Genomic DNA, 25,125 nt, shown 5'->3' with positions numbered 1-25,125 from the left:
ATGGTGGTACATGCCTGTAATCCTAGCTACTCAGGAGGCTAAGACAGGAGAAACACTTGAACCCAGGAGGTGGAGTTGCAGTGAGCTGAGATTGCGCCATTGCACTCCACCCTGGGCAACGAAACTGTTCCAAAAAAATAAAAATAAAAATAAACTTGGATGCCATCTCATCGACCCATAACCTCCTACACAAATCCTCTCTCCAACATGCATGATGAGCAGAGTGTTGAAGTATTTCCTGTGTGGAGGAACTCAGCATGTGACAAGGACACACAATCCATTGCAGAATATCTAATTCTCCAGTGTTTTATTTAACCAAAATACTGAACAAGTGAAATCATTACCCTGGCATACAGGGTCTTCCCTGATCTATTCCCCACTGATCTCTCCAGCCTCATTTCTTACCAGGACCTCACTTGTTATCGTCTCATTTCTGCCTCCCCTCAACATCCGGCATGCGGGAAGTTCAAGGGTGAGTGGACTGGGAAGGACAGATGGATAAATGTACGGAGGTGTGTTCAACAGAGCTCTAAAACCCAGGAGAGCCTCGCTGCCAGCAGAAATGAGTCCATTGTCATACTTCTGTGCTCTAACAGCCAACCCAAAGACTATTTTTGAAATGGAGTATCTCCCACCAGAAATGCATTGTGCAAAACTCTGCTCAAAGGCACCAGTCACACAGGGCCTTCCATCTTGTTGACTCAAAGAGAATGCTGGCCAGGCAGTGGCTCACACCTGTAATCCCAGCACTTTGGGAAGCTGAGGGGGGTGGATCACAAGGTCGAAATCAAGACTATCCTGACCAAAATGATGAAACCCCGTCTCTACTAAAAACACAAACATTAGCCGAGTATGGTGGCACACACCTGTAGTCCCAGCTACTCAGGAGGCAGAGGCAGAACAATCACTTCAACCCAGGAAGCGGAGGTTGCAGTGAGCCAAGATCACGCCACTGCACTCCAGCCTGGCGACAGAGCAAGACTCCATCTCAAAAAAAAAAAAAAAGTATGCCTACCTACCGACTCTGCCCCCACCTCCCCAGTGTCATCCTCACTTTTCTCCCTGCAGAATGACTGGTCTCACCTTGTCCTACGGCTGCCTGCTCCCATCTCCCTGCTTTCTTTCCTATTTTTCATAGCCTCAAATGAGAACTTTCTCCTGTGCATCCAAATGGAATCATGTCTCTTGCCCCAGCTGGTGTTACAGTAATCCTCCCTTATCCATGGGCATAAGCTCCTAGACCCACAGTGGATGCCAACTGCAAACCTATCTATACCAAGTTTGTTCCTATACATACAAAACTAAATTTATAATTTAGGCAGTCCGATACTAACAGCTAATAAACAATTATACCATAAAAGTTACATGAACACTTTTTCTCTCAATATCTAATTGTATTCACACTCGTGTGGAAGATAAAATGCCCAGGTGGTGAGATGAAGGGAGGTGAGTGACACAGGCAGGGTGACGTGTTAGGCTACTATCGACCTTCTGATGACACATCAAAAGGATCATCACTTTTGGGTGATCCCACACCATTGAGCCGTAAGTTTCCAGACTACAGCTGATGGTAACTGAAACTAGATAGGTGAGGACTGCTCTGTGTCTCCTGGAGGCCTTCCAAGATTCAGCCTCCCTGCACTGACCCTGGCTCTCAATTTCTATCATGTCACAGTCATACACTATCTGCTACTTCATAGAAACGAACAGAAGCCAGACCATGAGATCATGGTCAACTTCCTCAGAGCTTTCAAGACAGAAAAGCTTCTTTATCCCCAACTTCCAAACAGGGACTCAGCAGGTTATCAGTAAATGCGGAATTTGGCTAGCCATCTAACACTTGTTCAATAAACCCACGGCAACTGGCACCCTGCTGGTAGTCATGAGTTTTATAAACCATTAGATGCACAGTGGAAAGTAGCTCCTCAATACTGGAGTGCCTGAAAGAAATGCAGTGTTCTGGAGTCAGATGATTCCATTCCAATCCCATTCCCACCACTTAATGTCTGAGACACTGGTAAGATGCTTAACTACTCTACACCCTTTCCAGCATGGGTCCATTAAGACATGCTTCTTAGATTTAAAATGCAGATTAACGGAGATCGTCATACAGAGTGTAGGACAGCACCTGTCTCAGCTCCATGAGAGCACCACCGAAGATGCCGTCTTTAAGGGCAGCCTAAAATAAGCAACTTACCAGGGAAGAAAGGAAGAGTGCAGAGTTGAAAGCTGCCTGATTACACAGGCATATCAAGCTACAAACAGAACGCATGCATGTGGTGCTAGGGCAAGCTAAAAAGCAGCACCCAAAATATTCACTTTCTCAGAACAACCTGTAGCTTCTTTTCTCATCACTCTTCAAAGATCCCTGCTATCTCTCATTTAAGCCACAGCTTCCCAACCAGTGCCAAGCTGAAGGAAGGGGTGTGCTCCCTCACTGTCGATTCAGCTTAGTTTTGTAAAGTCAACTTTGCATTTTATGGAGGCTCTTCCAAAGCCTGCTGACAGCACAGGGTAGCCTGGTTACTGTTAGGGCCTACAATGTGCTGAGTCTCCCAAGAATCCTGAAGTTCAGCAGCACAACCATCCACAATTTGAGTTCCCACAAGTCCCTGCTTCCTGACACAACTGCTTAGCACTAGTTTCCAAACTTGTTCTCACAGTTGTTACATCCTCAGCCTCAACACAGCCTTGTGAGCCAAGGTAGCTAGCGGATACCCTTAGAAGCCCCACTTAAATACAAGCTAACCCTAATGAGGGACCAGGTGACTTCCCCCAAAAAAACACCCAGATGGACTACATAGAAGAGAAGCAGGCAGGGGGGACACAACACCAGAAGGCAGGTAGAGGGTATTAGCTGGCTGTAGGGGCAAACGCTTGGCAACTGGAGAACATGTCCCAAGGGATGCAGCCAGCCTGGAGCCCTGCCAACTGTCATCACACAGGAAGGTGGGCTACTATTGCTGCTTCTGATATTTCAAGAGGCTGGAATCTACACCTTTATGTAAAATTCGCCCAAGTTTCCAAATGTTATGCCTGTGAAAGCTCACAGCAAGACTGCCAGTTTTTCTGTAATATCCCAACTCAACTGGATCCCTAGGAAAAATAGGCCCAGCCTGAGTTTCATCCCACTTCTCTTCCCCAGAGGCTGAAGAACTACAACTGCCCTGAGCACAGCCCAACAGGAAAGCTTCCTCACTCTGTGACTTTGATGCCAACGTTCCATCATTCGGGCTCTCTGCGGCTATGCCCTTTTGTCTTCACATCTCACATCCCCAACTATTTCCTACCCTTCAGTTCTCACTCGATTGCTTCCTTCCACTGTTCCTCAACTTAGCGACCGCCCCCAACCCCACATCCCATCCTGTCCCTGCAGTACTCAGGATCCTCACCACCTGGCCTCCACAAGCTGCTCACAGGGTGCCTTCCCTGCTTCCACACGCCAGTTCAGTCACAGCAAATTGCATCTCACACCCCAATCTTTGCTGCCCCCAGCATTACCTTCGGCCTGTATGCACTGTATGCACCAATAACTGCCAAACACGAAGACCCCATTATTCCACACATTCTGTACTAGTAAGCCATCTGCTCCTAGCAAAGGAGTAACAGATTCCTCAGCTAGAGAACCCAGAGGCCCCACAAACTGAAGTACACAGCCTCTCTGTAGATCCAAAAAACAGAACTCCAACCACCCCAGGCCAGCAGACCCAGCCCCATGACTTAACTCTTCAGAGCCCTGCCCTCCCATCTGTGGGTGCCTCATGCAGGGGCTCTCACCACCACCCTTCCTTCCTGGCAACCTCAACTCTTCTGCCTTCTTGGTATTGCTTTTCCTAGGTCCCCTTCAAGCCCAACCAAGTCTTTCAGTTCTCTACTGCTTCCTGAGATTTTTCCCAAGTTTATCTAGACATGGTATTTTAAAGACACTCTCAGTCGGATGTGGTCACTCATGACTGTTAATTCCAGCACTTTAGGAGGCTAAGGCAGAGGATCATTTGAGCCCATGAGTTCAATCAAGACCAGCCTAGGTAACGAAGCCTCAAGTTTCTGGGCTCAAGCTTAATCCTCCCACCTCAGCCTCCAAAAAGTGATTACTGTGAGGCACACTACACTGCATCCAGTGCAGACATGGTTCTTACAGAATTCACAAGCCTGACTCCCAGCTGAACCCACTTAAACTATAAATCAATCAGCAAACATACACCACCCAGTACACTAAGTTTTCACTGAATGCTTAATGAAACATGTGAACTTGGGCAGCAACTGAAATCAGCAGACTAACTTCCTAGCACTCCCAATAAACTGCAAATACATTTCAAACAACCAGACACATGAAAGTTTTTAGTTTATTAAGCTTCTCGTGAAAAATCCACAACGGCCATAGACAACATCATTGCAGCACCTTTACTCCTTCGGCTGTGGATCAAGAGAAAGAAGTTTAGTCAGCAACTGCTTTTAAAATTCTTTAAAGTCTTAAATTCCGAAAGTATTAACATTCATGCAAAACAAATATTAGTTAACATCAAGTTATTTTTGTGTTATTACACAATGTAAGCATCAAGAAATAAAATCTGACAAACATTCAAGTTAGAAATGAAACAAAGAAAATGGGCTACATATTGCTAAATTTGGAATATTTGTAAATCTACTTCTAAACATATTACACATGATCTGCTTTTAAATTGTTACATCAGTACACCAAGGAGTCTAGCGATCCACATGACTACATGAAAAGCTTGAATTGTACCTGTGATCCAATCTCCAGCTCACTGAATCAGTGGCAGGGGAAGGGAAAAAGAGAAAGGAGGGAAAAGAAAGATTTCATTAATAGTCCCTTTTCAAACTCCAATATAATCTGCATTTAAGTGCATGCAATCAGGTGTACCTTAAAGATGGCCGTTTTGTTCTTTGCAATTGTATACAGAGCACTGCCTCACCCAACACTCACTGATTTTGTTCCCCCCAATTCTCACTGATACCTCGCCTGATTACTGTGGTTCTTATGCAAACAAGGTAGCTGCACAATGAAGAGATTATGCCAATGTGGTACCCAGAATGGCCTTGCTCACAGGTCAGTGAAGTACATACCTGAGCTTCTGCCCCTCTGCTCTGCCCAGCAACACTGTGCTGGACACACACCAGGAACCGATGAGAATCATTACAGATTAAAGTCTAATTTAACAGCAATGGGAGTGCTCTAAATGATCAGGCAAGTCTTTTAAAAGCTGCCTCAGTTCAATACTTTAAAAGACACCATTCACAGCCACAACAGTTTAACACAAGTTAGTATTTAAAAAAGAGGCATTAATTTAACTGTAAAAATACAACTGCTCTTCAGATATGAGACTACTAATGCCTTAGTATAAGTAACTTAGCATGGGCCGGGAACCATGGCTCACGCCTGTAATCCCAACACTTTGGGAGGCCGAAGCGGACCGATCATGAGGTCAGGAATTCAAGGCAAGTCTGGCCAGCATGGTGAAACTCCATCTCTACTAAAAATACAAAAAATTATCCGGGCATGGTGGCACGCGCCTATAGTTCCAGCTACGCGGGAAGCTGAGGCAGGAGAATTGTTTGAACCCAGCAGGTGGAGGTCGCAGTTAGCTGAGATCACCACACTGCACTCCAGCCTGCCAGCCTGGGTGACAAAGCGAGACTCTGTCTCAAAAAGAAAAAAAAATTAACTTAGTATTTAACTCCACTGGATTCAAAAGACAAGAACAAATATCAATTCAAACATCTGAACAAAACTGTATAAAAAGCAACTTTGTTATGGTTATTTCTCTGGAGCCAAAGAATTTGTGTGCCCAAATGCATCAATTTTTCCAGCTGGCTTTTCACAGCAGCGCTAGTAAGAGGTACAAGTGTAATTTGAAGGAGGAATAGTGTTGGCTCAGTTCCCCACATGTAGCTCCTTCATACATGTGGGCCTCACAGGCTGAGCACAGTAACTCGTAGGACTCAAAGGCTGGATGAAGAGAAGAATCAATGTGTTAAATGTCCTTCAGACCTAGGTCAGAGGACAAATACTGACTAATTCTTTTTGCAACTTCTCTCAACAGGTATAATCCTCACAAACAGGGAGCTGTTCTAAGTAGTGAGTAGTTCTGCTGGCAGTTCATTCATTACTAACTCCATGGTGGTGGGACGTCAATGTGATTAGTCCTGGCCAGGCAATCCCAGGTTTACTGCCTTGCCTGGCAAGGAATTATTGCAAAAGGAAGCCAGAAGAACAATGGCCTTCACTGATTCAAAATCCCCCTATGCTCACCCCACTCCTACCCCACTTTACACATTACGATTTTAGGCTGTTCAGATGTGCAAAATTTGCTTTAAATAGGGTAACAAGCTGAGCGCAGTGGCTCACATCTGTAATCCCAGCACTTTAGAAGGCTGAAACAAGAGGATCGCTTAAGTCCAGGAGTTCAAGACCAGCCTGAGCAACACGGCTAAATCCTATAAAAAGTTAGCAGGGCATGGTGGCACACGCCTATGGTCCCAGCTACGAGGGAGGCTGAAGTGAAGAATCACCCAAGCCCAGGAGATCCAGTGAGCAATGATCATACCACTGTACTCCAGCCTGAGTGACAAGAGACCTGTCTCAAAAAATAAAATAAAATGGGGTAATGGGCCATTCTGACCAAGTCCTTGTGGGAAAAAGTATATCTACCAAAAACTTCGATATGAATACATAACTACACACAAATTTTCTATTAAATAAAAAAGACACCAGGCAGAAAACTGGAGACCAAGTAATAAAAAGCAATGGAAATGGTAAAAGGCAGCTCTGAGAGTATCTAAACAAGACAGAGGCTTTGCCAGATTTCACAGACCAGTTTATGACCAGAGCTGCCAGGCTGGTTTCATGGCTCCAAAGACTGCTCCTTGGATAGGAGAGCCCTTCCCAAGCCCAGTGGTAACTGAAGCCACTTCCTAAGTATGGTGACATAGCATTTCCCAAGTGCAAGCTAAAAGGTGCCTACTGGTAAAGCACTCACCTTCCTCCAGTGAGTCACTTCACATGTAACATGCATTTTGGAGTTTTCAAAATAAACATGATTTTAAAAGTTTTCTCCTTTGCTCATAATATTACCTTAAAACCCATTAGGTTGGTGCAAAAGTAATTGCAGTTTTTGCCACCGCAATTTCTTTTGCACCAGCCTAAATAACACTGGCATTATAATCAACCATACTCTAAAACTGTAAGGCCAACATGCAAAGCATCAACGCAAACTCAGTGAAGGTGATGCATCCCCACACCGTGCTTACAATCTCAGTACCTGCTAGACACTTCATTTCTGATGAACAAGAAATCCAAGAAAGTAGAGAGGAAAAGCAAAAAAAAAAAAAAAAAAAAAAAAAAAAAAAAAAAAAAAAAAAAAAAAAAAAAAAAAAAAAATTCACAGAACACTTGATTATTTGTTAATTTAACAACCCAACACCTTAATTCCATTCAATGATTTACAATGTCCAACTATTTACAGCTAGCAAAGCTGGTAAAAAGCCACTGATTGCTAAAATCACTTGTCTTGGCTAACTGGAGAGGAAAGCAATCCTGAGATCTCAGCTGCCTCTCCAGTGTGCCAGGAATACACGGGCCACATTGATCCAGCTGCTTCTTAAACCAATGTCCATGTTAGTAAGTAAAATCCCAGGGAACAAGATCTGCTCTGCATTGAAGGGTCTATGCCAATTAGTAAAATTAAAACTTCCTGTGATAGGCTTGAAAGGTGCCCACCAGGATCAATGAACCAATGTGGCCCCCAGATTGTGCTGTGAGCTGATAAGGGGTGGGCCAAGCTACTCTACTGAGGTGTTAAGACACTATGCTACATAGTTTTTTAAAACATGTTACCTTCTATAATCCAGAAGAAGAGGGGAAAGAAGAAACATTAAGAAAGGTTATTTAAAACAAAAACAAAAACAAAATCCCTTTCCTAGAAACTAAAGACCTACAATTGATGATGTTTCTGTGTCTGCCTTGATGAACTATACCTTTTTGCCAGCGCCGACATTGGCCTTTGCAGTCCCCCTGACTTTCTTCATTCTGTTCTTGCGTTCCTTTCGTTGCTTTCTTGAGGTCTTTTTCTTCTCATACAGGCCATGCTAAAGGAGAAAGGAATACATCCAAGTGACTTGCAAACATTAAAATAATTACCCACCACTCTGGTAGCGAAATTGATCTTAAGAAACGCAGCTTTCTAAACTGAAACTTTTAATACATGTTTTTGCTAGAAAAGATAGGATCATCAAGGGATTGCAAGTATAAAATAGCCTCACAGGAAACAAATGGTCCACTCAACACTCTCATCCACACTTGAGCCCACAGGTCACTATTTTCTCTTCTTTTGGTACTACCAAAACAAGGCACCTCTCAAGTGGCTGAAGGATCTCTTCCCATTTCAACTCCCCATTACTCCCTGATGACAGGAAAGCCTTTACCACACCCCACACCATGAAGACTCCACATCTATCCACCTCCACTCTGCCCACCTTTGCACTTGCTGTTCCTGTGGCCTACAAGACTGTTTCCGTATCTTTACAAAGACTACTTCCAAATACCTTACAAGGATCTCAGCTTCAACGTCACCTCCTCAGCAAGACCTTCTCAGACCATGAACGCAAACTCAGAAATAGTACAACTTCTATGACATCACCAGGATTTTCCCTCGCAGCTATTGTATGGGAAGATTTATCTAACAGGATGGGGTAAAGTGGGTTAAAGGAACTAACAAGCATTTCAAGGTGATGATGCTTACTTGTTTACTAGAATGTAATCTGGGGAGCTTGCCCAGCTCACTGTAGTTCACTCTGCTGTGTTTGGCAGTCAGTATGAAATAAAAAACCTTTCCTGGTTCCTGGCTACCTATGGGATTAAGCCCAGACTCGGACTTAATCCACACTAAATGAATTTGGTGCCAGGCTACCTATGGAAACACATCCCCCTACTTTCCCTCTGGAAAACAATGCTTATCCCCAGCCCATCTCCAAGAACACTACTTCAGCTGCCCTTCTGAACTCAGTTCAAATGTCAGGCTTCAATTTTGAACCTCCTTACTCTACCTGTGCACTGTAGCAAAGAACTTTTAATCTCTTCAGAGTTCTTTGTCCGTCTGTACACTGACCCTCCCAGATTGCTCGGTCTTGCCCATTTTAATGCGCTCACAACACAACGCTACTGGAAAAAGGTCTTCAGTAGCTGATGAACAAATGAAATGACACCTACTCTTGCAAGTCTATGTTTGGGTTCATTTTTCTTTGCATAATCCAGGGAATCATAAATCATGCCAAAGCCAGTTGTCTTGCCACCACCAAAATGAGTTCTAAATCCAAATACAAAGATGACATCCGGTGTGGTCTTGTACATTTTGGCTAGTTTTTCCCGAATTTCTGTCTTAGGCACTGTTGCCTTCCCGGGGTGAAGGACATCAATGACCTAAAAGGAGATACCAAGGTTTAGCGTTCACTGTAATAAAATATATCTTCAGAATAAAGGACAATTAAGCAAAATTTAATGTGCCCTTCCTTACCATTTGTTTCCTCTGAAGCAGTCGGTTGGTCATGAACTTTCTAGTGCGGATAGTTACTGTGTCGTTCTGAAAGCATAAACACTCTAGTTAATAAAGCTACTCAACCTTTCTTGACTTTGCTGTGATATTCCAAGACCTAGAATGTTGCAGTCCAACTTGTAGCCATAAAACCCATTGAGCAGGGCCAAACTCACAGGCTAACAAATACATAAAATACCAAGAAAATACAGCAGTTTTACATAAAATCTGTACATCTCACCTTATTAGGTTATGTTAATCACTCTGAGGCAGGGTTTCTCAACCTCACCACTACTGACATTTCCATATGGATAATTCTTGTTGTGGGGACTGTATGTTTTAGAAACTATAAAAATCCCAGGCCTCTAACCACTAGATGCCAGAAGCACTTCCCACCCTTCCCAGTGTGACAATCAAAAACGTCTCCAGACTTAGCCAACTGCTCCCTTAGTGGAAAAAACTCACTCCAGGTTGAGATCACGTCCCTGGAGTAAAAACTGCTGTGGCTCACATAAATGTCACATTCAAAAAACTGTGTTTATCATGTCCCGCATAAATGTGACCCAAACCTTGCACTTACTACCTGCATGTAATCTATCCTAGAACGGCCATGGCAGAGACCAGAAAACGGTATTTCCTTCTGAAGGACTGAACTGCACCTTTACTTAATATCTACCAAGGAATGTGGGCATTAAGCAATTTACGCTAACAATTTTACCAAAAAGGAGGGGCAAGAGACTTTCATGGTAGCAAATGACTTGCTAGACTGTCTCCATTTTACTTTGAGAAGCCACACCAAATTAAACCCACGTCAGTGGTACTCAATTCCTTAAAGTAAAAGATCAAAGGTAAAGAAGAAAAAAAAAGCAGCTTGCAGGTAAAGTTTCAACCGGATGCTGGAGGAGCTAACATATGACTTAAGAGCAGGACTACCTTTTGATAACGTCCCTTTCCAAGGCCTCCGTTTCCCCAGTAAGAAACAAGAAGATCTATTCAGCTGACAAGTTTTCTAGCTCACACGTGGGAATGGTTTCACTTGCCGCAACTCGCCCAGGCGCTGCCGGCACCTTCTTCACCTCTTGACCTGACATCACTTGCAAGCCGTCTACCTAGCCCAATTTGGAACTGCAGAAGAGATGTGCCTCCCAGGGTCTGTCTATCCTCCTCCCGCCATCCACTGTGCTCCACGAAGTCGACAAAAGCAGCCGCTCCTGCAACGCCTAGGCACTGGAGCCCGAAGCCCGGCGTGTTCGGTTCTGCAGCGCAGCCCGCCAGCCCCGACTCCCTGACGACAGCCCCGAGGCCCTCGACAACCATCCTCCGATAGAAACGCCCAGAGAAGAGCAACCGGGCTTCGCGTGCCTATAGCTCAGATATTGAGACCCGGGGACCAAGGATGGCTCGGATACGCGGCAGATAACTTCCCGGGCCCAAAGAGACTCACCATGATGGCGGCCTATCTTTACACAGCCGGGGAGGAAAAGAGAGCCACAGTTCGCCGGCCAATCATATCAACGCGCACGGAAGGACCCCGGGAAGCGCCGGCGTGGGGGGCGTGGCCAGGCCGTGAGGCTATCCGCGCCGATGCCTGATTGAAGCTGCCTACGGCCTCACCTCACAGACCTTTGGCCACACATTTTGGACTCTGAACTGGCCAATCCGGAGCCAGAATAGCTCGAGCCGCATACGCAAGCACATGTTCAATTTCAGTTCAATTAATTAGGTTGAATTGCACGTGCTTGAATTGCGGTAAACCAAATTAGTTTAAATTGCCTTCTTCGGAGTTAGAGGTGGGTAAACCTGGAAAGCATTTTAGAATATCCTCTGGAGCAGCCTCCTCGTTATACTGTACAGCTAGAGGAACTTCAGGAACCCCTGACTTTAAAACCTTTGTTTTTCAAGTAGGCAACATTGCCCATTCTAATTTATTATTCATAATTATTAATTTTTGAGACTTTCATGAGTCTCTACTTGAAAATAAAAGATCTCTTTAATTTGTATTTTTCTGCAAATCTTGGTCCTTATGCAAAATTAGCTTTTAAAAAATATTTGGCTGGGCTCCATGGCAACACCTGTAATCCCAGCACTTTGGGAGGCCGAGGCGGGCGGGCCAGCTGAGGTCAGGAGTTCGATACCAGCCTGGCCAACATGGCGAAACCCCCCCCACCAACTTAAAAAAAAAAAAAAAAGCCGGGCACCATGGCGCATGCCTGTAATCCCAGCTATTCCGGAGGCTGAGGCAGGAGAATCGCTTGAACCCAGGAGGCAGAGATTGCGGTAAACCGAGATCTCGACATTGCACACCAGCCTGGGCAATAAGAGTGAAACTCCGTCTCAAGAAAAAGAAAAAGAAAGAAACGAAAAGAAAAGAAGGAAAAAATATATATTTGGTTGATCCAGAAATATTTTCCTTAACGTGAAACAGACATGTAAAGAATGTAAATATACATGTGCTGGAGAAACAATAAGAAGAATTTCCCAAATCTTAGTGCAGACAAGGAGTCCAAGGTGCAAGCTTTTCAGGCAGCTTTCCTATTTTCTTTTTCTTCTTTTTCTTTTCTTTTTTCTTCTTTTTTTGAGATGGAGTCTAGCTTTCATCACCCAGGCTAGAATGCAATGGCTTGATGATGGCTCACTGCCACCTCCTGGATTCAAGGGATTCTCCTGCCTCAACCCTCCGAGTAACTAGAATTACAGGCATGCACCACCACTTCCGGCTTTTTGTATTTTTAGTGGAGACGAGTTTTCTCCATGTTGGCCATGCTGGTCTCCAACTCCTTACCTCAAGTGATCGGCCGGCCTCAGCCTCCCAAAGTGCTGGGATTACAGGTGTGAGCCTGCCCCATGCCCCATCAACTATTTTCTTAAGAATAGGGATAGTTGACCACTACAGGCATGAGTTGGCAGTAGCTCATGCCTGTAATCCCAGCACTTTGGGAGACCTAGGCAGGCAGATCACCTGAGGTCATGAGGAGTTCAAGACCAGCCTGACCAACATGGTAAAACCCTGTCTCTACTAAAAATACAAAAAATTAGCCAGGTGTGGTGGCACGTGCCTATAATCCCAATTACTTGGGAGGCTGAGGCAGGAGAATCACTTGAATCCCGAAGGCAGAAGTTGTAGTGAGCCAAGATGACACCATTGCATTCCGGCCTGGGCAACAGAGAGAGACTCCATCTCAAAAAAATAATAATAATAAATAAGGATAGTTAATACTATCCTTATTAACTATAAGTGCACCCTAGGCCAAAGCTCGAGTTCTCCTGTTACATTCTAATTAGTTTTACCTTCATTTTGTTGTTTAACCTTCCCACAGACTCTAAAAAATAGGGTACCTATTACCCACCCATGTTATAAATGGGGAAACTAACACACAATAAGATTAAATAACTTTCCCAAGGTCACACTTTATTTATTTATTTATTTAGAGGCGGAGTCTTACTCTGTCACCCAGGCTAGAGTGCAGTGGCATGATCTCAGCTCACTGCAACCTCCGCCTCCCAGGTTCAAGTGATTCTCCTGCTTCAGCCTCCCAAGTAGCTGGGATTATAGGCGTGTGCCAACATGCCCAGCTAATTTTTGTATTTTTTAGTAGAGATGGGGATTTCACCATATTGGTCTGACTGTTCTCAAACTCCTGACCTCGTAATCTACCCACCTTGCCTCCCAAAGTGCTGGGATTACAGACGTGAGTCACATGCCCAGCCTACACAACTTTAAATGGTGGAAGGTAGACTCCCATGATGGCACTGTGATTTCAGAACTTCAGCTCTTACCCTCTAGATGATACGTCACCCACGGTCCAAACCTTGTTGGTATAATATTGTCAACATTATTCCAAAGACACATTAAGTGATGGACTACTGAAATAGATTAGTAAAACCTGATATGCCTTGTTTTTTGTCTGTGACATTGTGTTTTGCTAGTGAGGATCCGAAAATGAGATAGCATCCCTTCTTAAATTGAAAGTTGTTAAACATATTGTTAAGTTCTGAGTTTTTCACAAATAATGAAGAATAAGTTCTAGGTTTTATAGCACTGAGCCCTGGGGTAATGTGATTTCCTTGCTGGTCCAGTGCACCAAGATATCACACTAGGATGACCTCCCACAAGCTGTCACAGACTGTAGACTACTTCAAGATATGAATGATCTTTACTTTCCATTCTCCCTTTCCTTCTGTAGATCACCATGGCTATTTTCACTCCAACAGATTTTCAGCTGTTTTTGTAATCAAGAATATAAGTTTAATTCTTTCTCCCCTCCCCCAAAATAACTTCATGTACTGGAGGCACATGTGCGCCCATAGTTTCTGCTCTGTTTATTTTTCCTTTGTTGGTCCTCCAGACAGTTCATTTTAGCCTCCACCTTCCCTTAAACAATTAGTCTCTTGATTTAAATGGTACTGATGTTAATGATGATGATTTTCCATTTTATGCACGTTTTGGCCCTCTGCCTGTCTAAAAGTCTTGAGACAAAGAGTTACATGCTGTTTCTCCGTAGGTGTCTGATTACCTGGAGAAATTGACCAGAAATGGGATTTTTAAAATACAGCGCAGGCCTCGGTGCTGTTTCCCGGAAGCGCCACCAGGTGACGGTGCAGGGAAAGGGCAAAAAAAAAAAAAAAAAAAAAAAGCGGCATGCCGGAAGTCTCTCTTGACAGACAGACGCGCCGGCGAGTAGCGGAAGAGAAGCGGACACGTGGGGCACTCTACGGTGGCCGAGAGGATGCTGCAGCTGTGTTAGAGGCCAGTCAAGAAGCAGCCCCAGGAGGTGCGGAGAGCATCGTTTCTCTAATCTAGCCTCCCGAGTGCCAAGGAGGCGTCCTGGCAGCTGTCATCATGGTGAAGGAGCAGTTCCGGGAGACGGATGTGGCCAAGAAAATGTAAGGAGGAGAAAAAGTGGCCAAAGGGCGGAGAAATGGGGCAGGGGTTCGAGGTCAGCGGTCCCGGGTCTCCGAGGGTCAGAGATGGGGTCCAATGGGAAGGGGAGGGCCAGTTGTCCCACAGGTGTGAGCAACGCCCAGAAGTACCAGCGTAGGTCAAAGAGCATTGGTCATGCCGAGGGGATTCAGCACCTCGAGAGGTCCCTGGACTTGGGCGGAGAAGGCAGAATGGGCTGAGCTTTAATGATTCGTGCACCCTGGGCCAAAGCTCGCGTTCTCCTGAAGTCATGATGACCCCTGTTCTTCAGCGAACCTATCCCCTGCTGCAGCGAGGGGAGCAATCTGGGGCAGGGACTGTCTCTAATTCGGTCAGCTGCAGAGCGTCTGACAGGGAGGCGGCAGTTGCTCACCTAAATGATGGGGTTGCCAGCTAGAAAGCTGTATCGCAGGCCGACGGATGGCAGTGTCAGAAATGAAGCTGCTATATTCGGGCTTTTGCCTTCAGAAAGGCCTTATGAGTCGGTTGCTCCTTCTTATAGTTCTCTTTAGGAAATTGAATCCAACCGGGCGCGGGGTGGCTCAGGCCTGTAATCCCAACACTTTGGGAGGCAGAAGCGGGTGAATCTCCTGAGCTCAGGAGTTCCGAGAGCAGCCTGGGCAACATGGCGAAATCCCGTCTCTAACAAAAATACAAAAATTAGCCGGGCGTGGTGGCGCGCGCTTGTGGTCCCAGCTACTGGGGAGACGGAGGCTGGAAAAAACGTTTGAGCCTGGGAGGCAGAGGTTGCAGTGAGCCAACCTCTTGCACTCCAGCCTGGTTGACAGAGTCAGACGCTGTCTCAAAAAAAAGAGGAAAAAAAAAAAAAAAGGCTAGGGGAGAGGGAATCATCATTCTTACAGCAGACACTGAAGAGGGTACTTCGTGTTACACCCACCCAGTGTTGGACGTTAAAGATAGGATGTGAATAAAACTTTTGCTGCCTAATATAGTTGGAGAAGGTACACAAGTCAACACTGGGTATGACAAGTGCAGTAACAACGGGGTTTCTAGAGTACATAATGGATCCAGGCCAAAGAAAGCAGCCCAAACTCAAGCAGCATAAGAGAGCCAAAGAGCATGGTCAATGAGAAGGAAGCAGAAGACTCGAAGCTGTGTTAAGTATCTTGCAGGCAGTGAGGAACCTTTGAAAGATTTTGAGCAGGAGAGTATCTTGATAAGAGTTCTCCTGGAAAATCTCTTGATTCATGGTGGAAAGAATGAGAGATAGGGAGACCTTGGAGGCCATTGCATGGATCCAGACAGGGGATCTGGCGGCTTGCACTAGAGTGGTAGAGTCATTGGGAGAGGTGGATTTCAGAGAGGCTTAAGGCGTAAAATTGAAAGGATTGTTAGGGATGAAGGCAAGGAGATATGAGATGGGTGTACAGAACGCCTTGCTTGGGCAGCTGTGTGGATGGTTGCCATTCGCTGGAACAGGTGTCCTACCTAGGTGGATGCAGCATCCTCCCATATGGCAGCTCTACACCCACACTGGCCCTTCACACATACCTGTACACCTGCTCCCAGTCAGATATAATACATTCTCACAAAACAACTCAAGTGTTTCTGTTAAAGTGCAAATTAGGGCTATGTCAATTTAGCTTAAAATCCTCTAGCAGTGGCCAGGAGCAGTGACTCATGTCTGTAATCCCAGCACTTTTGGAGGCCGAGGCCGACAGATAACGAGGTCAGGAGTTTGAGACCAGCCTGGCCAACATGGTAAAACCCCATCTGTACTAAAAATCCAAAAATTAGCCAGGCATGGTGGCTCATGCCTGTAATCCCAGGTACATGGGAGGCTGAAGCAGGAGAATTGTTTGAACCCAGGAGGCAGAGGTTGCAGAGAGCTGAGATCATACCACTGCACTCCAGCCTGAGCAACAGAGTGAGACTCTGTCTCAGAAAAAAAAAAAAAAAAAATCCTCTAGCAGCTTTCCGTTGCACTACCATTTACATTATTTAAATTAATTTCTACCAAAGTTCCCAAGCCCTCATGCTTTAGCCCCTGCATGCTTCGCTGACTTCATCTTGTATTATTAGCTTTCTATGATGCAGTATATACTGATTTCTTTGGTTTCTTAAAAATGCCAAGCTTGTGCCAGTCCCAGGATCCCGGCCCTAGTCATTCTCTCTACTTCAGATGCTCTTCCTTCTGATTAATTGTCAGTTTTACAGAGAAGCTTTCTGACCATGACACGTAAAGTAGTTCTTCAGACTCTACTGCTTATATCACGTCTGCCTCTGTTCACATTTGCATATCTGTTTGTTTGTGGCCTGTCTTTCCCACCCCGAGTGAGTTCTGTGTTGGCATGGACCTTTTCTGTCTTAGCTACTCTGTCTCCTCAGCCTCTAGGATGGTGCCTGGCACATAGGAAACACCCAATTTGTTGGAAGAATGAATGAAGGGACAGATATGGGAAAAAAAGTATTGGGGTCTGTGTTCAATGTGTGGGGTTTGAAGTGCCCGTGAGATACCCAAGTGGAACTGTCCAGGAGGAGGTATCTATACAGATGTCCAGTTGGGTAGCAGTAGCTGGCCTGTAGAGATAGATTTGATAGACATCAACATGTATGTGAGTGGCATGGTCACTCAGGAGAATGTGTAGAATGAGAAGATAAGAGGAGGGAGATTGTAATGCTAGGTGGTGCAGTACACCGGTATTTAAGGGATAGCAGTGGAAGAAAAGACCTCAAAAGCGATTGTGCAAGGAGCAGCCAGAGAATGGAAGAAGAAAACTCAAAGAGTATGTGGTGTCACCAAAGCTGAGAGAAAAGCACTTCAGGATTGGGCAGGGTGCTGCCAGTGCTGCAGAGGTAAAATGAGGAAGTTCTGATTGGATTCAGCAGCAGGCAGTTTGTCTAGGTGGCCTTTTGAGCACTGTTGCTTTGATGGTGAGAATAGAAACTGGCTTCCAGCAAGATGAAGGAATGTTTGTGAAGGAAAAATGAGAAAGGGTTAAATATACTTAATACTGGTAGGAAAAGCAAGTGGAGATAGTTGGAAGGATATATTGGTTATGGTGGGCTGTGTATGTAATGGATATTTTTGGTCAGAGGTTTTGCTGTAATTTTTACCTTTTTTCTTCCCATTCCAGAAGCCACATCTGTTTTGGAATGAAGTCACCCGAAGAGATGCGCCAACAGGCGCACATCCAAGTTGTGAGTAAGAACCTGTACAGCCAGGACAACCAACACGCCCCCTTGCTATATGGGGTGCTCGACCATAGGATGGTAAGGCCCCCGACCCTTCTCAGTACCTGTTGATAAAACTGGTGACTTACCAGACTGAAAGGAGCAAGGGCTTCCTTCCATCTCCCCAACTCCCCTGCATGTATCAGACCAAGTCAAGAACTCTGGCCTTTAGTCAGCAAGGTAGGAATACCTGGTTCTGATTCCAAGTCATGAAAATTAAAAGAGAAAAAGGAAAAAAAGTGGGAAGTGATCTCAGAAAGAAAATTTAAAAAGCAAAATAAATGATTCTTTGTCACCTGACCAGGCATGATGGCTGGGCCCTCTTTCCCATCCAGCGGTCTGTGTTGATCATTGGGTGTGCTTTTTTCCAAAGGGGACGAGTGAGAAGGATCGTCCATGTGAAACCTGTGGGAAAAACTTGGCTGACTGTCTAGGCCACTACGGGTATATCGACCTGGAGTTGCCGTGTTTTCATGTAGGGTACTTCAGAGCAGTCATAGGCATCTTACAGGTAAGCACACAGGTGCCAATTTCCAAGACATAAATTCTGGAGTGATTGGTCAGGGACACTGGAATGAACTTAGGAATTGTGAGTGGTGGGGGATACATCTAGGGGACGTTTTTATGCCAAATACATAATATTTTCCTCTCACACTACATTAAATCACTCAAGGATCATTCATTTTATTTACGCTGAGAAGATGGTAGATACATGTTGTTAAATAACAGTAGTAGTTCAAACAATGCAGAATAGCACAAAGGAAAAAAACAAAGTGAACAAAGTCTGGCTACTGGCCGTGAGTACTGCTAATCTGGTGAACACAGGCTTTCTCTCTATGCGAATCCATAGTACGGAGCCATTTGCAGATCTGTGTATATGGTCACTCAGTTAAGGGCACAAGACAGGGTGACAGCATTTTTAAAAGACAAGAATTTTTCATTCTCCCTTATGCTTTTATCTGTCTTGCTTAATTTGAAAAAGATGATCTGTAAAACCTGCTGCCATATCATGCTGTCCCAAGAGGAGAAGAAGCAGTTTCTGGACTATCTGAAGAGGCCCGGCCTGACCTACCTTCAGAAGCGAGGACTGAAGAAGAAAATCTCTGACAAGTGCCGAAAGAAGAACATCTGCCATCACTGTGGTGCTTTTAATGGTGGGTGGAATGCACAGAAGGCTGGGCCGTAGCCCTTTTCACACAGTGTCTTCTGTTTAGTTTAATAGTTTTACATAATGTTCTGGAGTCAGCTTCTCTCCCTGTAAATTAGGCCTAAGAGCCTAACAACTGATGTCCTGTTAGGAAGTGGAGTTCTCATCTTTTATTGCTATAGTAGTTTCAGTGATTTCATTAACCACACTACAACCTCTGGCCAATCTGAGAACGTAATTTTTTAACTGTGGGTAATTATATTAACCCTTATAGGTACTGTAAAGAAGTGCGGATTACTGAAGATAATTCATGAGAAATACAAGACCAACAAAAAAGTGGTGGATCCCATTGTATCAAATTTCCTTCAGTCTTTTGAAACAGCCATTGAACATAATAAAGAAGTGGAGCCTCTGCTGGGAAGGGCACAGGTGAGCCTGAGAATGCACGCCCACCTTCTGCCTGCCTCTTCCACACATGACACACATACTCCCTCCCCCACCTCCACCCCATCCCCAGATGCCCACTGTCTTCCAAAATGAGAGAGCCAGTTAGGTTCAGCAGCTCTCCAGCAATTCTTATTTGACCATAACAAGTGTTTATCTGACACTAGGTTAATGTGGACTGGCCTTGTGATGCCACATGTTTTTGTTTTTGCTTTTGCTTTTAATTGAGATGGGTTCTTGCTGTGTTGCCCAGGCTGGTCTTGAACTCCTGAGCCCAAGTGATCCTCTCACCTCAGCCTTCCAAAGTGCTAGGATTATAGGTGTGTGCCACCAACTCTGTCCCTTTGTTTGTGTTTTTATCTTAGTGCTTTTTTTGAATATTATTTTATATATTTGTTTATATATTATTTTAATTTTTGAGGTGAGGTCTTGCTCTGTCACCTAGGCTGGAGTGCGGTGGTGTGATCGTGGCTCATTGCAGCCCCACCCTCCCAGGCTCAAGTGATCCTCCCACATCAGCCTCCCAAGTAGTTGGGACTACAGGCGCATGCCCAGCTAATTTTTTAATTTGTTGTAGAGACAAGGCCTTGCTGTGTTGCCCAGGCTACGAACTCCTGGGTTCAAGCAATCCTCTTGCCTCAGCCTCCCAAAGTACTGGGATTACAGGTGTCAGCCACTGCTCCCTGGCCTTCATCATTTTTAACAGTAACACTTTTTTTTTTTTTTTTTTTTGAGAATCTCACTCTGTTGCCCAGGCTGGAGTGCAGCTGCACAATCTTGGCAACCTCCAACCTCCACCTCCTGGGTTCAAGCAATTCTCTTGCCTCAGCCTCCCGAGTAACTGGAGTTACAGGTGCCTGCTACCATGCCCGGCTAATTTTTGTATTTTTAGTAGAGATGGAGTTTCACCATGTTGGCCAGGCTGGTCTCAAACTGCTGACCTCAGGTGACCCACCCGCCTCAGCCTTCCAAAGTGCTGGAATTATAGACATAAAAGCCACCACACCCAGGTAGTAATTATAGACATGAGAGCCACCACGCCCAGCCAGTATACATTTTTAATTGTGTGGGTAACATGTTACATTTTCATGGTAAAAGATTTTAAAATCATAGCTATACAGGGCATAAACTATTCCTCACGTGGATAATAAAGTACAAGAAAACTGTATGCAGTAAGAATGGATGGGAATAGACCAGCCGCAGTGGAGATGGGTGTTAGAGGGGAGGGATCAGAGGTGAGTGAGTGCGCATATGTGGACATGTGGAGAAGGGGCAGTGCTCCTGGAAACAGGGAGGGCGAGCATCAGCAATTGATTCAAGTGGAGATCTCTCCAAGGCAGTTAGAGTTAAGCAATCACAGAGGAATTTAAGGAGAAGGTATGTTTGTCTTTGTACTGCCATGGAAGTGAGGAGCTCTCTGAGCTGGTGGCAGCCTGTCGAGCGAGCCTGAGGTGTAATGTGCCTCCTGGCTGTGGCCTCACCTGCATCTCCTCCTCACTCACTGCTCTGCTCCGAGACCAGCCTCCCTAACATACCACTACCACATAAATTCTCCTCCCCAGGGACCTACAGACAGTCCCGTTGCTTGCGAGGACCACTTCTCTGCCTCCGCAAGCTCTCAGCAGTAACAGTGATTGTCCTGCAGGTCCTGGGAGGCGTTTCGTTTGAAAATGTCTCCTAAGTGATTTGGCCCGGGAGGGACCCACCTCCTGATGAAGAATCACCTGTCTAGTGCCTCCAACTTGGACCTCCGGGCATTCCCCCACTGCCACCAGCTCCCTGTCCACCGCACCCCACTTTACCAGAGTTGACACCCTAGAGAATTCAGGTGGTAGTCAAGAGCCTTGGCCTTGGGGTCAGATAGACATGAGATTAGAGCCAGCCCTGCTGCTTACCAGTTCTGTGACATGGGGCGTGTGACCTAACCTGGCCTCCAGTTTCTTCATCTGTAGCATGGGATTGCAAGAGTGTCTGCTTTAGAGCTGCTGGGAGGATTGAGAGATGAGTTTCAGATCAGGTGTTTAATGCATGGCCCGGCACATAGCAAGTGCTTGGAGCTTGTTACCCAGTTGCAGTAGTATTTATCACTGCCACCACCACTCCTGTCACAGTCATGATCATAACGAATGTAGCTGAGGGTTCATCCCACCTCTCTGCCTGCACGCTTGTACTCCCAGTGTTCCTTCAGCCTGGCGAAGCCTCCCTCCCTCTTCCAACCCAGCCGCCCTCCAGTCCCTTAGCTGCTCTCACGAAGCCGCCTCTGCTATCTGAACCACCTCTGATCCTACCCTTCGGTGTTATAACTGTTCTTTGACAAGGTGCATTTTTGTTTGATGCCTGTCATGACACGTGGAGCAGTGGCAGGTCCTCCATAGTCATTAAGTCGTCCTGGGTCTTCTACTACCTGGGGAATGTGGAAGAGGGCAACACATGGATTCACCGTTTGTCTAATTCCACGCAGCCCTCCTCAGAGAGGGCCCCTTTTGCATCTAAGGGATACTGCATCATTGAGTATGTTCACCCTTTATGAAGAGGGCTTGCATACAAGTGGGCCCATGGCCCCCTGCTCACTAATCTCAGGATTGTCCATGTTCTGATGCACTCCCCACCTGTTTAATTTTCGGGAATATGGAACCTGTGGCATACAGGCAGCGCAGCATGACTGAGTTGGAAGAGACCCTAGAGCAGTGGTTCTTGACCTTTTCTGGGTCACAGACATCCCCCGTGCCCCCACTTCAGGGATTGGACAGAAACTATAGTATGTACACATACCCAGATCTATGTCAACACAAGTCCAGGGTTTGTGGACCCTGCAGATGAGTCTCTCCATAGAGGTCATCAGTCCAGGTGGAAATGCTTTCCGCAATGTCCCTAGCACACTGAGTGGCAGGCTGATGTTCTCTCAGCACCACCTGAGGCAGCCCACTGCATCACAGAGAGCTCTAGTCGATAAGATGGTCTTCCTTGTGCAAAACCGAGCCTTTCCTGTGCTGTCTCCATCAGTCCCTGCTCGGTTTCCCAGTGCATAGCAGAATAAGTTGGCAGCTTCTTCCATGACCCTCTTAGGAGGCAGTTATGTCACTCTTGACAGCCTCTTATCCTAATCTGAAAATCCGAGATCCAAAATCCTAAACTCAGAGCACTAACATGACACTCAAAGAAAGTGCTCAATGGAGCACTTTGGATCTCAGGTCTTCAGATTAGGAATGCTCAGCTGGCAAGTATAATGCAAATATTTCAATATCCAAAAGAATCCAAAATACTTCTGGTCCCAAGCATTTCAGATCGAGGATACTCAGCCTATACTGACTGTGGTGGTACTCCAGGTAAGTTCTGGCCTTTGTCCCATACCTACGTTTCTGTTAACACAATTTCAGGTGGTAGTGAGGTGCCCATTGCTGGAAGACAGGAAAGCTGAGGAAGGGAATTCTGCTCCAGGCAAGGACCTGGATAGAAGACCTCTCTGGTGCAGTTTCTTGCGTCTCCTTTCCAATTACACTATGATGTCCTCCAAAGCAGGACAACAATAACTTTCTCTGGCTGCAGTGTCGTAAAGGCAGTAGCTGTTCAAACATTTATTTCTAACTTTGTTCCCCATCTCATTAAGTTATACTTAGTAAATTGTACTTATAACATACACTCTGAGTCACACAATTGTAGATCCGCAGGAAATTTCATAAGTAAGCAACAAGACAAGGTGACCATTGTTACCTTTGATCTTTGGCTCTCTCTAATAATTTGCATATTACTTATATTGCAGGTAAGTTGTTTACAGCATTGCAGTTTTATTAAATAATGTCAATACAAAGCTAATATAAGTCCATAAAGAAAATTTAAATATAAAAAAGAATCAGAAAGATGTGATTCAGCTTGCCTAAAGACAGCTCTATTAACACCGCAGTGAATGCTTCCATTTCCTTTTCTCTGTACAAAGATGTACATTTTCCCCTGATGTGAGACTAGTCATATACGTGCTTATTCCAGCTACCAATATTTTATAGACATTTTTGATGTCAATTGCTACGTTTATATAGTATCTTTTTTTTTTTTTCACATGACTTCCTGCTTTTCCACATAGAGATATACCATGATTTTATTTAGCTAGTAACCTGTCAGGCTATTTCCAACTTTTCACTATTAAGAACAGCTTTCATTACCTGCTTACAAAAAAAAAAAAAAAAAAACCCAGCTTTTGTGAACATTCTTGTAGCTAAATCTTTGTGTTCATTTCTGAAGTTACACCCCTTGGGATAATTATGAGAAGTGGAATTTTTGGCTTGGAATAAAAGACATAAACATTTTTAAGGCTCTTGCAGCATAGCATGTCATCCTCAGAAATCTCTGTTGTCACTTATCCGAAGTAACAGATAGGTGAAAGAACATGGTGAAGGAAAACCTGGCCCAAGCTATGGAAAACTAGCATAGTATCTTCATTTCTGCCTTTCATCCTTTCCACAGGAGAACTTGAATCCCTTAGTAGTTCTGAATTTATTTAAACGAATCCCAGCTGAAGATGTTCCCCTCCTTCTGATGAACCCAGAAGCTGGAAAGCCGTCCGATTTGATTCTCACGCGACTTTTGGTGCCTCCTTTGTGTATCAGACCCTCCGTTGTGAGTGATTTGAAGTCTGGCACCAATGAAGATGATCTGACAATGAAATTGACAGAAATCATTTTCCTCAATGATGTTATTAAAAAGGTCAGTGCCTTCCCATTAGCTTGTAAGTTTTATAGTATATCTATCCAAAAACTTCTGGTCAAGAAAATGTGAGAAAAATCAAGCTGAACAGGTTTGTTTCTGTTGGGGCTGTGCTGGTTTCAGCATCGGATCTCAGGAGCAAAGACACAGATGATCATGGAGGACTGGGACTTTCTGCAGCTGCAGTGCGCCCTCTACATTAACAGTGAGCTGTCGGGCATCCCCCTCAACATGGCGCCCAAGAAGTGGACCAGAGGTTTTGTCCAGCGCCTGAAGGGAAAACAGGGTAGGTTTCCAACAAGACGTGTAGAAGCCAGCCCGCTCTCTGTTCTTATGATTCCCATCAGCACATGGTATGCCACGGGGACCTATGACATGTTTTTGGCTATTTAGGTCGATTTAGAGGGAATCTCTCCGGAAAGAGAGTGGATTTTTCTGGCAGAACAGTCATCTCGCCCGACCCCAACCTCCGGATTGATGAGGTAGCTGTGCCAGTCCATGTGGCCAAAATTCTGACTTTTCCTGAGAAGGTACGTGACCACTTAGCTGCTCAATTCTTTGTCTTAAATTCAGTTTTTTACGTTGTTTTTTGGTATAGCAAACAGGCAGTAGAACGTCTCTAGTAACCCACCCAACCCACAATTTGGTTTATATGAGTGTATGTCTCTTCCCAGTTTGTTTTATACATATATGGTGGTATATAGTCTCTAAAACATCTGCAGCCACATTTGTTCCTGGCTTCATGTATGTACTCATATATATCCTATACTTACTCTTCTGCAACGCTTTTTTCCAGTTAGTTATATCTTGACCAAGCATTGTAGCTAACACCTGTAACCCCAACACTTTGGGAGGCCAAGGCAGGTGGATTGGCCTGAGCTCAGGAGTTCGAGACCAGCCTGGGCAACATAGTGAAAACTTTGTCTGTACCAGAAATACAAAAAATTAGGCAGGCATGGTGGCACACACCTGTGGACCCAGCTACTCAGGACGCTGAGGTGGAAGGATTTTTTAAGCATGGAAGTTAGACGTTACATTGAGCCGAGATCACACCAGTGCACTCCAACCTGGGTGAGAGTGAGACCCCATCTTTTAAAAAAAGAAAAATCTTAGACACTTTTCTACGTTGGTTCATACCTCATATTTTAAACTTAATGGTAAACATTACC

General features: G+C 45.0%; 2 protein-coding genes across 9 annotated transcripts in view; one reads left to right on the top strand and one right to left on the bottom strand.

The window, feature by feature from the left end:
- Positions 1 to 4,313: 4,313 nt before the first annotated feature.
- On the bottom strand, positions 4,314 to 11,136 carry RPS24 (ribosomal protein S24). 8 transcript variants are annotated; one of them, XM_017496799.2, is made up of 8 exons: positions 10,996 to 11,136; positions 9,534 to 9,599; positions 9,230 to 9,439; positions 7,999 to 8,109; positions 7,859 to 7,861; positions 7,273 to 7,301; positions 4,748 to 4,769; positions 4,314 to 4,416 (listed from the first exon to the last, which is right to left on the bottom strand). In XM_017496799.2, the coding sequence occupies exons 1-6, from the start codon at positions 10,996 to 10,998 to the stop codon at positions 7,296 to 7,298; spliced, it is 399 nt and encodes a 132-aa protein (XP_017352288.1). In that variant the 5' UTR covers positions 10,999 to 11,136; the 3' UTR covers positions 4,314 to 4,416; positions 4,748 to 4,769; positions 7,273 to 7,295. The 8 variants fall into 8 exon arrangements, with proteins under 8 accessions (XP_017352288.1, XP_017352280.1, XP_017352293.1 ...); XM_017496791.2 differs by having other exon boundaries at positions 7,284 to 7,301; XM_017496804.2 differs by lacking the exon at positions 7,273 to 7,301.
- Positions 11,137 to 14,246: 3,110 nt separating this feature from the next.
- Positions 14,247 to 25,125, top strand: part of POLR3A (RNA polymerase III subunit A) — a 55,624-nt gene continuing 44,745 nt past the window's right edge. Inside the window, exons 1-8 of the mRNA XM_017548976.2 lie at positions 14,247 to 14,435; positions 17,571 to 17,706; positions 18,041 to 18,178; positions 18,650 to 18,821; positions 19,089 to 19,243; positions 23,717 to 23,956; positions 24,080 to 24,242; positions 24,350 to 24,486. Of these exons, the coding sequence (XP_017404465.1) occupies positions 14,392 to 14,435; positions 17,571 to 17,706; positions 18,041 to 18,178; positions 18,650 to 18,821; positions 19,089 to 19,243; positions 23,717 to 23,956; positions 24,080 to 24,242; positions 24,350 to 24,486 (1,185 nt within the window). The 5' untranslated portion in view covers positions 14,247 to 14,391. The remainder of the gene's footprint in view (positions 14,436 to 17,570; positions 17,707 to 18,040; positions 18,179 to 18,649; positions 18,822 to 19,088; positions 19,244 to 23,716; positions 23,957 to 24,079; positions 24,243 to 24,349; positions 24,487 to 25,125) is intronic.

This window comes from Cebus imitator, unplaced genomic scaffold (genome assembly GCF_001604975.1).
Source record: "Cebus imitator isolate Cc_AM_T3 unplaced genomic scaffold, Cebus_imitator-1.0 Scaffold11, whole genome shotgun sequence".
NCBI classification, from domain to species: domain Eukaryota; kingdom Metazoa; phylum Chordata; class Mammalia; order Primates; family Cebidae; genus Cebus; species Cebus imitator.
Note: the sequence above shows the minus strand (reverse complement) of the source record. Positions and strands in the feature narration are given on the sequence as shown.

Excerpts from the sequence above, each read along its gene's own strand:
- RPS24 (XM_017496783.2), bottom strand. Across the intron at positions 9,440-9,533 it reads TGCTTCAGAGGAAACAAATG|GTCATTGATGTCCTTCACCC; the intron begins GTAAGGAAGGGC and ends ATCTCCTTTTAG. Across the intron at positions 8,110-9,229 it reads CCAAACATAGACTTGCAAGA|CATGGCCTGTATGAGAAGAA; the intron begins GTAGGTGTCATT and ends TTTCTCCTTTAG.